At 36.9% G+C, this 14306-nt stretch overlaps 1 protein-coding gene across 6 annotated transcripts in view; it reads right to left on the bottom strand.

Moving 5' to 3' along the window:
* DBT (dihydrolipoamide branched chain transacylase E2) overlaps nucleotides 1-14306 on the bottom strand; it is a 49867-nt gene that overhangs the window by 22896 nt on the left and 12665 nt on the right. For 2 of the 6 annotated variants that reach the window (XM_036069528.2, XM_078072701.1), the window contains one exon: nucleotides 4133-4314. The exons of the other annotated variants lie outside the window; for them this stretch is intronic. In XM_036069528.2, coding sequence (XP_035925421.1) covers nucleotides 4133-4314 — 182 coding nt within the window. The remainder of the gene's footprint in view (nucleotides 1-4132; nucleotides 4315-14306) is intronic. 6 annotated transcript variants of the gene reach the window in all.

The following is a 14306-nucleotide window of genomic DNA, read 5'->3' as shown; positions in this document are numbered from 1 at the left end:
ATTATTTTCCCCCTGTAAAATGGAAATAATGTATCTTATACTTCTAAAAGATTCCTTGTTTGGTAATTTTCTATAGTATAATATAGTATAATTATAGTATAGCATAGTATAATATAGTATAGCAGTACAGTATATAGTGTAATTCATTTTACTAGCACTAAAGCAAAAAACAATATAAACAAATTGAATATTATTACAAATTCTTGCTTAAGAGGTATACAAAATATTTAGAAACCTTTCCCATTTCTAAAATTAAAGAGAGGCATATATAAATGTCTTATTAAATTGAATCTACTGTTCTATAGGTTTGCTTATATATAGGTTATGATTCATAGCTTATTCTTATAGTAAAAAAATACAATAAAACGTAAATATAAGAGCAAAAAGGTACACATGCAAAATAAAACTACAATGTAAGATAATTGTTCAGATTACACTGACTAGCAAACAAAACAGAATAGCTAGCAAATGATCAGCTCTTTATGAGGAATATTAACAGATAATTTTTATTCTGAACATAATCTAAGCAATCTCATTTTTTTACAGACATACAATAAACTGCACATACATAAAATATAAAACTTGGTAACTTGAAATATGTATATACCCATAAACCATCACCACAATCAAGATAAGGAACATATCCACCACCCCCAAAAGATTCCTTATACCCAGGCAACCACTAATCAGTTTTGGGTCCTTATAGATTAGTTTGCATTTTCTAAAATTTTATGTACATAGACCATGCAGCATGTTCTCTTTTTTGCCTGTTTTCTTTCACTCAGCATACATTTTTGAGATTCATTCATGCTACATAGGAGATTAATTTTTGTGAAACAATTCTCTAGAAAAAACACCCCTACTCTGAAATAGTTCTTTGACTTTGTATTTTGCTATATAACAAGACTTATTAAGTTGAATCTCATTGGAAATGCCAAAATAAACTCTAAAACCAAACAATAAAAACCCCATAAGTCTCAATTGTTTGCTTGTTCATATAAATAATTCATTTTTTTGGATGGCTTAGATTAGTATCTAATGTGGTCTAGAGCACTTGACTGGGTGTTCTAATTTAATGATATCCATAATAGTGTTCAGCATCTTTGCTTGTCTCAAGTTGTGCCCAGACTGATGCTCCCTGGTGGTCTAGTGGTTAGGATTCAGCACTCTCAGTTTGTGCCCAGAGTATAACCCTCTTGCCTTTTTAGGTCCTAATTTAATAATAATAATAATAATATATATATATTTTTAAGATTTTATTTATTTATTTGACAGAGAGAGACACAGCCAGAGAGGGAACACGAGCAGGGGGAATGGGAGAGGGAGAAGCAGGCTTCCCGCCGAGCATGGAGCCCAATGCGGGGCTTGATCCCAGGACCCTGGGCCAAAGACAGACACTTAACGACTGAGCCACCCAGGCGCCCCAATAATAATTTAAAAAGTCACTGATCCATCAAAATAATTTTGTGTTTCAGGTAATTTTAAAAGGTAAATTCTTTTTCGTTTTTAATATTCCTAAATCATGCCTTTCAATAGAAATTTGGAATCAAGATAATAGGAAGCACCTCTACTACCTAGATTATGGTCTCTTGTTCACTCCACATTCAAAGGAACAAGAGCCCTGAAGAAATGGGTAATTCCAGATCTCGGGTAGGGAACATACAAGGTGAGTCCCAATTATCTTCTTGTGCCAAAAGCAAGGAAGCTTTTGAAAATTAATAGGGTCATGTTAAAAGGACACACAGGAGCCACCCTGAAAGGGTCACTCCTATTAACAATTTCAGCATGAAAAAGAACGATTATAGTAGATTTAACACAGCAAATCAACTGAATACATACAAAGAGAAAGCTGGAAATTTAGTATCACTATTAAAAGAAACTCCTTGGTAAGGGAAAAGAATTAAGCATTTATTCTGTCTTTCCAGTAGGAACTGTATTTCAGAGTAACTAATGGGTCCAATTGATGAGGGTGAAGCTCCACTTTACAGAATAATGCCAGCTAATAATGTAAAAAGAATGACAGAATCGAAAAATCATCATTCCACAACCCCTAAAGCAAGTACTGATTTAGGCAAGCATTCTCAAATGACTATAAACTATCTATATAATGCCAAAGTAACACCACATAGATAACTTTCAGGTCGCAAAAGGTAAAACAGAATGGCAATGGAGGGGCAAGGGTATCATTATCCTAATTCACTGTTTAAACTTGGCGTCACCATAGCAGGTCATCCAGATGTTATGTGTGTCTCGATGTGAAGCTATATGAAGTACACAATGTGATCCATGATGTATTCTAGCCTAATATTTGACTTGAACCTAGCCTTTGAAACTTGCTTCCAGTTTACAGGAACTATAAGAATGGTAAGAACAAGCCAACACCACCATGAAGGAGCAACAAGACAAATCCCAAAGATGTGACATTTTGCAAAACAAATGACACAGTCCTGTCCACAAGTCAGTGTCACGAAACAAAACAGGAAAGAGTATTAGTCATGTGAAAAGAGACCATGGGCCATGTCTAGTGCCATACTGGACCCCAGTTTGAACAAACCAATTGAAATTTCAAGGACATATTGGGGGCAACTGGGGAAATTTAAATACAGTCTGATTATCAGAGAAAATGAAAATGTATTGTCACAAAAATACATATCTAGTTAAGCAAACAGATTAGAATACAGTAAGCACAATACATTACTTTGGTAAAACTACTTCAATGCATATGTGTGTGCTTAGAAAAATATCTGGAATGATAAACACTAATGTGTTAAGAGTGGTGATTTCTGAGTAGCAGGAATGTTTTCATTTTCTTATTTTTGGTTTTCTGCATTTTATAACTTGCTACAACGTGCATATCCTGCTTTTATAGTAGAGATTAATAAATAATAAGAAGGCTTCAATAGGCCATCTTCCAACTTTTGGAGGCAGCATGTCATAGTGTAAAATATTCTGGACAAAGACAGGCCATCGAGATCTAAATTTGGTTCTGTCACTGACCATTGGACAAATAGCCCAACCTCTATAGGTTTAGTTTCTTCATTTGTTAAACTGAAATACTTCACAAGTAAGGATAAATAAAATAATGGTGAAACTTTTTATAAACTGTGAAGTATGACTGTGACATTAGGTGTTGCTGTTGTTATTAATGATAGAGTCTGTAGAACTATGAGTCAACCAGCCACCGTAATTCAGACTTCTTCTGTACTTTTGAATTACACTACTAAAATGTCTATTTCAGCCCTGAAATATGTGAAATATTGCTGGCTTAGGGTGGCATCACAAAACTTATGCCACACCCCCCTATACACCCCCCAGCCAATCCCTGATGGCAAAGCTGTTTCCTAGATGACATAACTTTAGTGTATCACAACAATGCCACATAAGGAACTTCTGGGGTAGAAAGCCAGCAGTTTGCCTTCACTGGGAAAGCCTACTGTTTTAGTTTTCCTCTGAAACATTTTCACAACGGATTCACTTTTGTCAGGACATCTACTGCTTCTAAGTTCCACGGTCGCTGCTTCTTCTGAATGCTAGTCTCTTCACTTTTCATTATGATTTTCCTTCTTTTCTCTTCCAGTTCTCTTCAGGAACTTTGGCTTTCATAACCATTACCAATGAGAGTGTCAGGTTTTTTTTTTTTAGTATTTAATTTTTAAATTTTTAAAAGTAATTTCTATCCCCAACGTGGGGCTCAAACTCACGAGTTGCATGCTCCACTGATTGACTTAGCCAGGCACCCCAAGTGTTTTTGTTTTTGAATCAAAGGCAAACAGAAGGATCCCACTGTTACATTTAATCCTGCCCATGCTCCAGTTTTTGTTATTAGTGACTAGGATTCAAGGCCTGAATCTTTAATTCCTGAGAAAGCCTGTTGATTCTTTGAACACCAAGGTTTCCAGAAGGCAGGCCTCCAGATAAATTAAGTGTTAATGTATATGTTTGTAACATGGTTACTGGTCAGAAGATAATCATGCATCACAGAGGATCTTTTCTATTTTCCTAATTTCAGCTTTTAAACCACCAAATTAAATCCTATAAGTTATTGAAAGTTAACACCTCTTTTAATTGGTACCCAATAACAAAAGGACAGCAATAATCAATTTGGCAGAATAGATGAACACATTTACAATACCTTTTAAAGCTTCCGTTTCTATGTCTACTAATGGCTTTCCCACATAGGCAATATCGTCTAGATTATAATACAGTTTTTTAATGACTCCATCATAACGACTAGTGATAGTAACAGAAGCTTTATCACTTTGAACTTCACAGATGCTATCAAACTGAGACACTGTATCTCCTTCTTTTACATACCTAAAAGAAAAAGACACAAAACACTTTTACATGAATAATTATAAGTATATAATACTAATCATCCTAAAAATGTAAATGCTACACTGAATTAGATCAGTATCCATCTAGTACATCATTTAGTCCCAGATGGTGCACCGAAGAATGTTTCAGAAAAAGACTATAAATGCTTCCAGAATCTCCTTGATGTATCCCCAAGAAATACTAAAAATTTAAAGACCATTTATAGATCTAAAGTCCAAAAATTTAATTACACTTTCAGGTGTTATGCCTCACCCATTTCTTGGGAGAAATTCTAAAAATATGTTTTTAAAATGTTATTTCCTTTTATTATTTTATATTAGCCTTCATCAAACTTTAAGGTTTGTCTATTATTCTATAATTAAGTCCAAAAATTGATATCTTAAATGCATATTCTTCGTAATTTCATGAATTTTGGATTGAGTTCTCTCAGTCTTTCCTTCTAGAATTATTTTAATCTGTCCTTGTATATGAGTCCCTTTTTCTCCTTAATCATCTTAGGTATGCTTTATAAGGCTCTTCTAAATATTTTTTTTTTCTCCAGGTTTTATTTATTCATTTGACAGAGAGAGAGAGAGAGAGAGAGAGCACAAGCAGGGGGAGTGGCAGACAAAGGGAGAGGGAGAAGCAGGCTCCCCACTGAGCAGGGAGCTCAGTAGCCTGACGTGGGGCTCAGTCCCAGGACCTGGGGATCATGACCCAGCTCCCCAAGACAGACAACCTACTGAGCCACCCAGGCACCCCAGGCTCTTCTAGATATTCTCAGCAAACAGAACAGGCAGAATGGACCAAATCTGAAATACAACATATAATTTTTATTCTAATACCATTCTTGATGTATCTGGCACATTTCTGACTTATTACCACCATTCTTCATTAAGATAATTGTTCAGTCATTCTTATTCCTTGTCTTCCTGTCTTAATCAGTTCTCAGTCCATAATAAAACATCACCCATGACATAGCAACTAGGTTTAAAAGCACATATAGGAGACTTACACTTCTAGAATGGTTGACTAAGGACCTCTGGAATTCTGCTCCTCTATAAATGCAACAAGTATACTGGCAAAAGTTGTTAAAAACTGACTTTTTCAGAATTCTAGAAATTACAATAAGGCTTACAACAATCAAGAAAGACCTATTCAGGAAAAGTGGCTGAACCTCATTAAAAACAGCTAGTTTTATTTTTTTTTTTAAGATATTTTTTATTCATTTGAGAGAGAGAGTGTGTGAAAGGGCGAGCACAAGCAGGGAGAAGGGCAGACAGGGAGAGAGAGAGGCAGACTCCTCGCTGAGCAGGAAGCCCAACATGGGGCTCAATCCCAAGACCCTGAGATCATGACCTGAGCTGAAGGCAGACACTTGACTGAGCCACCCAGGCACCCCCTAGTTTTATTATTTTCACTTCTACTCTCATTATTCTTTCCCCAGCTCAGCATTAGTCTTGAAAATCAGCAGCCTTACTGCCATAGTAAGGGCAGACCCAAGTTTGGAGTTCCACAAAAAGCCAAACTCCTGGAGAACTGTCACTGTTTGACATGTTGGGCAGCTCTCTGGAAAAATTCCATCCACAGAGCTTATTCTTGTTTGACCTGACTCAGCTCCCTCAGGGTGTTTGCTGAAAACAGTCCACAGCAATTTAAAATTATGGCTAGCTGAGGCAATGATAAAAGTTAGGGCAAACAAGAGGTTCTTAAAAGGAAGACCTGTGTAATAAGATGTTCATATATCTTACCACATATCTGCCACATTATTTCATGTAAAATATCCAATTGTCAACAAAAAATTACAAGACACGTAAAGAAACAAAGTATGGCCTGTGTAGAGAAAAAAAGCAGTCAATGGAAACCATCCCTGAGGATGCCAGATGTTAATTAACAATAATTAGTGTTAGTAATTAACTTTAATAAAAGTTAAATTAAATCAACAATTAAATATTCAAAGAACTAGGGGCGCCTGGGTGGCTCAGTCGTTAAGCGTCTGCCTTCGGCTCAGGTCACGATCCCGGGGTCCTGGGATCAAGCCCCATATCGGGTTCCCTGCTCAGTGGGAAGCCTGCTTCCCTCTCTCTCTCCCACTCCCCCTGCTTGTGTTCCCTCTCTCACTGTCTCTCTCTCTGGCAAATAAATAAATAAAATCTTAAAAAAAAAAATAGATAAATATTCAAAGAACTAAAGGAAACCATATCTAAACAATTAAAGGGACACAGGAGAAAATGATGCCTCACCAAATAAAGAATATCAATAAAGAGATAGAATCTTTGAAGAAATAATGGCTAAAAACTTCCTAAACTTGATGAAAACATTAATGTACATATGCAAGAAGCTCAACAAAGTCCAAGCAGTATAAATTCAAAAAGAGCCACACCTAGACACATCATAACCAAACTGTTGAAAGACAATGAGAAAATCTTAAAGTCAGCAAGAGAAAACCACTCATCAAGTACAGAAACTCAAGACTAACAGATGGTTTCTAGTCAGAAACCATGGCCAAAAGGTGGTTGAATAACACACTCAATGTGCTGAAAGAAAAGAAAGACTGTCAGTCAAGGATCTTATATCTAGCAAAGCTATGCTTCAAATAATGAAGGAGAAATAAATACATTATCAAATAAATTAAAGCAGAATTTTTTAAAAAAAGATTTTATTTATTTATTTGACAGAGAGAGACACAGTGAGAGAGGGAACACAAGCAGGGGAGTGGGAGAGGGAGAAACAGTCTCCCAGCTGAGCAGGGAGCCCCATGTGGGGCTCGATCCCAGATCACAACCTGAGCCGAAGGCAGACACTTAACCGACTGAGCCACCCAGGTGCCCCAAAGCAGAATTTTTTTTTTTTTATGTTATGTTAGTCACCATACAGTACATCATTAGTTTTTGATGTAGTGTTCCATGATTCATTGTTTGTATATAACACCCAGTACTCCATGTAATACGTGCCCTCCTTAATACCCATCACCGGACTAACCCATCCCCCCAGCACCCTTTAAAGCAGAATTTTTGCTAGCAACCTGCCCTACAAGAAATGCTAAAAGGAGTCCTTCAAGCTGAAATAAAAGGACAATAGACAGCAACTCAAATCCACATGAAGAAATAAAGAATACTAATAAAGATAACTACATAGGTAAATATACAAGACACTATATTTTGTTTGTACCCCTTTTTAATTCTGATTTACAAAACAAGTGCATAAAGCAATGCTTTAAAAACTGTTGATGGGCTTATAATGTTTAAACATGTAATACATATGACAATAATAGCAAAAAAGGAGGGAAGAAAGGAAAGAGTTATATTGGAGCAATGTTTTTAATGTATTATTGAAACTAAGTTGGTATTAATCCAAACTACATTGTTTTTTTATTAAACCACAGGGCAGCCACTAAGAAAGTAACTAAAAAATATATATAGTAAAAGAAACAAGGAAATTAAAATGGTACAGTAGAAATATTTATTTATCATAACAGGAGGCACTAATGGAGAACTACATGAACAAAAACCACATAAAACATATAGAAAACAAATAGCAAAATGGCAGATATGAATCTTACTTTATCCATTACATTAAATGTAAATGGCTTAAACATGCCAAATAAAAGACATAACCTGGAAAAATGGATTTCAAAAAACGATTCCACTATATGCTATCTACAAGAGACACAAATAGGTTGAAAGTAAAAGGATGCGAAACAATATATCATGCAGGATGGGAAGATGGTGGCAGAGCAGGAGGACCCAAGGCTCATCTCGTCCCACAAATACAACTAGATAACTCTCAAATCATCCTACATACCCCAGAAATCAATCTTAAGACTAGCAGAACAAACTCTACAGCTAACGGTAGAGAAGAGGCCACATCAATGAAGGTAGGATGTGCAGAGACATGGTTTGAGAAAGAAACAGATCAGCCACTGCAGTTGGGAGGTAGCTGTGGTGGCAGAGAAGGGTGAGAGACAGACTAGCACACAGGGGAGTACATGGGGAAAACTAATTCCCACAATAATTGGCTTGGAAAGTGAGAGGGGCTGGATTTCGGGAGTTCTTGCAACCAGCAGGGCTTAAAGCCTGGAGTTGTAAAGGTGAGTGGGCTTGGCTCAGATAGAGCCTGAAGGCACTGATTGGGGCCACTGTTGGAGAGAAGGCAGGGCAAACAGCCTGCAGATATATAGCATGGAAACAGTGACCTCAAGAATATTCTGGGTCACAAGGTGGGGAGGTTATTTGTTCATCCTAGAGGACATTCCAGAGAGGCAGCATTCAGAGAGCCCCTCCAGGAACAAAGGAATTGGAAGGTGCGATTTCCCTCCCCCACCCCTCAGCAAAAGCACAGGACTACCTATGGGAGGCAGTGCAGTGCCAACACTCACTACTTAGCATGCTTACACCAAGTCCCACCACCTCCTCCACCCCATGCTCCAGTGGAACCACCCTTCCTGGTCACACTTGCCTCAGTCCCAGCATGGTGGGTCCCTCTCCCCAAAAAGTCTGGCTCAAAACCCTGCCAACACCATATCTCTCAATCTGGGAGTTTTGCGGAGCCTTGGTTCTGATAGCGATGGCAACAGGTCTCATTTCACAAGCAGACCAGAGCACACCTAGTTAAAATGCACCACAGTCAGGCCAGGGACCAAATACTGCCCACAGCAGGGACAGCCTCTGCAGACAATGCGCCTAAAGGATAAAGTGGCTGGGATAAAACAACAGAGCATATGCAACACACACTGGAGACACTCCCAGAAGCTCCAGGCCCTGGAGAACAGGGGACACTACACGGCAGGGCACTAGAGGACCTCTTCTTCATAAGGCCATTACCCTCAAGAACAGGGGACGTAGCTGACTTTTCTAACACAAAGAAACAGACACAGAGACTTAAACAAAATGAGAAGACAGAGACATTTGACCCAAATGAAAGAACAGGACAAGGCCATGGCTGGAGATCTAAGTGAAAGAGATAAGTAACATGCCTGATGGCGTATTTCAAGCAATAATCATAAAAATATACTCACTGGACTTGAGAAAAGACTGGAAGACATCAATAAGACCCTTAACACAGAAATAAAAAAGAACCAATCAGAGATGAAGAGTACAATAAGCAAGATCAGAAACACACTTGATGCAATGAACAGCAGTTTGGAAGAAGCAGTAGAACAAATTATTGACCTAGAAAACACAGTAATGGAATGTAATCAAGTTGAACAAAAGAAGAAAAAAAAAATTGTGCAAAATGAAAAGAGACTTAAGGAACTCAGTGACTCCATCAAATGTAATAACATTTATATTATAGGAGTCCCAAAAGAGAGAGAAAAGGGGACAGAAAATTTATTTGAAGAAATAATAGCTGGAAATTTCTCTAATCTGGGGAAGGAAACAGATATCCAGATCCAGGAAGCACAGAGAACCCCCACCAAAACTGGCAAAAGCAGATCCACACCAAGACATATTGTAATTAAATTGGCAAAATGTAGTGTTAAGAAATTTTAAAAGCAGAAAGACAAAAGAAGACAGTAACATACAAGGGAAACCACATAAGGCTATCAGGGGATTTTTCAGCAGAAACTTTCGAAGCCAGGACACTGGCATGATATATTCAAAGTGCTGAATGGAAAAAATCTGCAGCCAACAATTTGCTAGTGATAAAGTTTATCATTCAGAATAGAAGGAGAGATAAGGAATTTCCCAGACAAACAAGAACTAAAGGAGTTCATGACCACTAAACCAACCTTGCAAGAAATATTAAGAGACTCTGAGTGGAAAGGAAGACCGAGAGTGACAATATGACAGTAGGAAACACAAAAGCAGTAAAAATGAATATTTCTGTAAAAAATCAGTCAATGAACTCACAAATAAAAGGATGTAAAATATGACAATATATACCTAAAACGGAGGAAGGAGAGAAGAATGTGTTCAAACTTAAACGACCATCAACTTAATTTACACTGCTATATGCAGAAGATGTTATACACAAACCTAATGGTAACAACAAATCAAAAACCACTAATAAGTATGCAAAGAATAAAGAGAAAGAAATCCAAATATATCTCTAAAGAAAACCAGTAAACCATGAAAGAGAGAAAGACAGAGAAAATCTTCAGAAACAACCACAAAACAAGTAATAAAATGGCGAAAAGTACGTATCTAGCAATAATTACTTGGAATGTAAATGGATTAAACATGCCAATCAAAAGACATAGGGTGACAGAATGGATTAAAGAAAAACAACAAAAAAAACAAGACCCATCTATATGCTGCCTACAAGAGACTCATTTTAGACCTAAAGACACCTGCAGATTGAAAGTGGGGATGGAGAGGGGCGCCTGGGTGGCTCAGTTGTTAAGTGTTTGCTTTCGGGCTCAGGTCATGATCCCAGGGTCCTGGGATCGAGCCCCACATCGGGCTCCCTGCTCAGCGGGAAGCCTGCTTCTCCCTCTCCCACTCCCCCTGCTTGTGTTCCTGCTCTCGCTATCTCTCTCTCTGTCAAATAAATAAGTAAAATCTTTAAAAAAAAAAAAAAAGTGGGGATGGAGAAACATCTATCATGCAAATGGATGCCAAAAGAAAGCCAGAGTATGGGGTGCCTGGGTGGCTCAGGTGGCTGAGGGTCCAATTCTTGATTTTGGCTTGGGTCATGAGCTTAGGGTTCTGAGATCCAGCCCTGCAGAGGCTCCAGGCTCAGCGTGGAGTCTGCTTGAGATTCTTTCTCCCACCCTGCTTGTGCTCTCTCTCTCTCTAAAATAAATAAATAAATAAATGAATAAATAAAATCTTAAAAAAAGGGAAAGAAAAGAAAAGAAAGCTGGAGTAGCAATACTTACATTGGACAAGATAGACTTTAAAACAAAGGCTGTAACAAGAGACAAATAAGGACATTATATAATAAGAAAGGGGACAATCCAACAAAAAGATATAATTGTAAATATTTATGCAACCAACATGGGAGGACCCAAATACATAAAACAGTTAATAACAAAAATAAAGGAACTAATTGATAATAATACAATAATAGCAGAGCACTTTAGCACCCCACCTACATCAATGGACAGATGATCTAAACAGAAAATCAACAAGGAAACAATGAATTTGAATGACACTCTGGACCAGATGGATTTAACAGATATATTCAGAACATTCCAGCCTAAAACAGGAGAATACACCTTCTTTTCAGGCACATATGGAACATTCTCCAGAATAGATCACATATTAAGCCACAAAACAATCCTTGACAAATTCAAGAAGACTGAAGTCATACAGTGCATCTTTTCTGATCACAGAGCTATTAAACTAGAAGTCAACCACAAGAAAAAATTTGGAAAGATCACAAATATAATGAGGTTAAATAACATGCTAATAAGCAATGAATGGGTCAAACAGGAAATAAAAGAAGAAATTTAAAAAGTATATAGAAACAAATGAAAATGAAAACACAAGGTCCAAAACCTTTGGGATGTAGCAAAAAAAGTTCTAAGAGGGAAGTTTATAGCAATATAGGCCTACCTCAAGAAGCAGAAAAAAATCTCAAATAAACAACCTACTCTTACACCCAAAGGAGCTAGAAAAAAGAACAAAAAACAAAACCTAAAACCAGCAGGAAGGAAATAAAAAAGATTAGGGCAGAAATAAATGATATAGAAATTAAAAAAAAACAATAGAACAGATCAATGAAACTAAGACCTGGTTCTTTGGAAAAAAATCCATAAAATTGATAAACCTCAAGCCAGACTTATCAAGAAAAAAAGAGAAAAGACTCAAATAGATAAAATCACAAATGAAAGAGGAGAAATAACCACCCCCACCACAAAAATACAAACAATTATAAGAGAATATTATAAAAAACTCTGTCAACAAATTGGACAACCTGGAAGTAATGGATAAATTCCTAGACTGAATCAGGAAGAAATAGAAAAATTGAATAGGCAGACAACCAGCAAAGAATTGAATCAGTAGCAAAAAAACTCCAAACAAACAGAAGTCTTATTGATACATCACATCAATAAGAGGATAAGAACCATCTGATCATTTCAATAGACACAGACAAAGGCATTTTACAAAGTACAATATCTATTCATGATAAAAATTCTCAAGAAAGTAGGTTTAGAGGGAACATAACTCAACATAATAAAGGCCATATATGAAAACCCACAGCTAACATCATCCCGATTGGGGAAAAACTGAGAGCCTTTCCCCTAGGGTCAGGAACAAGATATGGATGTCCACTCTCTTCACTTTTATTCAACATAATACTGGAAGTCCTAGCCACAGCAATCAGACAACAACAACAAAAATAAAAGGCATCCAAATTGGTAAAGAAAAAGTAAAACTTTCACTTTTTGCAGATGAGATGATACTAATATATAGAAAACCCAAAGACTCAAACAAAAAACTACTAGAACTGCTAAATTAATTCAGTAAAGTTGCAGGATATAAAATCAATGTACAGAAATCTGTTGCATTTCCACATACCACTACAGAAGCAGCACAAAGAGAAATTAAGAAAACAATCCCATTGGGGTGCCTGGGTGGCTCAGTCTTTAAGCGTCTGCCTTCGGCTCGGGTCATGATCCCAGGGTCCTGCGATCGAGCCCCGCATCGGGCTCCCTGCTCAGCAGGAAGCCTGCTTCTCCCTCTCCCGCTCCCCCTGCTTGTGTTCCTGCTCTCGCTATCTCGCTCTCTGTCAAATAAATAAAATCTTAAAAAAAAAAAAGAAAACAATCCCATTTACAATTGCACCAAAAATAAGAAGATATCTAGGAATAAACCTAAACAAAGAGGTGAAAGATCTGTACTCTAAAAACTATAAAACACTGATGAAAGAAACTGAAGATGATACAAAGAAATGGAAAGATATTCCATGCTCATGGATTGGAAAAACAAATTATGATTAAAATGTCTATACTGGGGCACCTGGGTGGCTCAGTTGGTTAAGCGACTGCCTTCGGCTCAGGTCATGGTCCTGGAGTCCCGGGATCGGGTCCCGCGTTGGGCTCCCTGCTCGGCGGGGAGTCTGCTTTTCCCTCTGACCCTCCCCCCCCCATGCTCTCTCTATCTCATTCTCTCTCTCAAATAAATAAATACATAATCCTTAAAAAAAAATGTCTATACTACTCAAAGCAACCTACACATTTAATGCAATCCCTATTGAAATACCAACAGCATTTTTCACAGAACTAGAACAAACAATCCTAAAATTTGTATGGGACCACAAAAGACCCCAAATAGCCAAAGCAATTTTGAGAAAGAAAAGCAAAGCTGGAGGGATCAAAATTCCAGATTTCAAGTTATATTACAAAGCCATAATAATCAAAATAGTATGGTATTGGCATAAAAATAGACATGTAGATCAATAGAAAATAGAAAATCCAGAAATAAACTCACAATTATATGATCACAACACACACAAAACGCATATACCACACACACACCAAAAAAAATCATGCAAATAGTAACCAAAAGAGAGCTGGAGTGGCTCTATTACTATCAGACAAAACTGACTTTAAGAAAAAAGAACATATATAATGCAAATTTTTGTTTTGGAAATTTGTCAAAGGCTTTTTGAAATAGAAGTATTTTTTCTTCTTTATCCATATATTTGCTGCTACAAATTCTAAGAATAAGTAAGGTTTTACTGCCACTTACATACACATCACCGTCTGTTAAATCATGCTTCCTTACACATTCAAATTTCTATTCTCGGTGTATAGCACACAATTCTGCTTTTTAACATTTTACCATCTGCATTATATATACATATAGTGTATATATATATAGTGTGTATATAGTGTGTATGTATATATATGTGTATATATACACTATATATATAGAATACACACTATATACACACATAATATTGTATATAGTGTGTACATATATACATAATGTTGTGTATATATATATATAGTCTATGTATATATATACTTTTTTTTTAAGTAGACTCCATGCCCAGCGTGGAGCCCAATGCAGGGTTCAAACTCATAACCACGAGATCAA

The sequence above is a fragment of the Halichoerus grypus genome, chromosome 5 (assembly GCF_964656455.1).
Source record: "Halichoerus grypus chromosome 5, mHalGry1.hap1.1, whole genome shotgun sequence".
Taxonomy (NCBI): domain Eukaryota; kingdom Metazoa; phylum Chordata; class Mammalia; order Carnivora; family Phocidae; genus Halichoerus; species Halichoerus grypus.
Note: the sequence above shows the minus strand (reverse complement) of the source record. Positions and strands in the feature narration are given on the sequence as shown.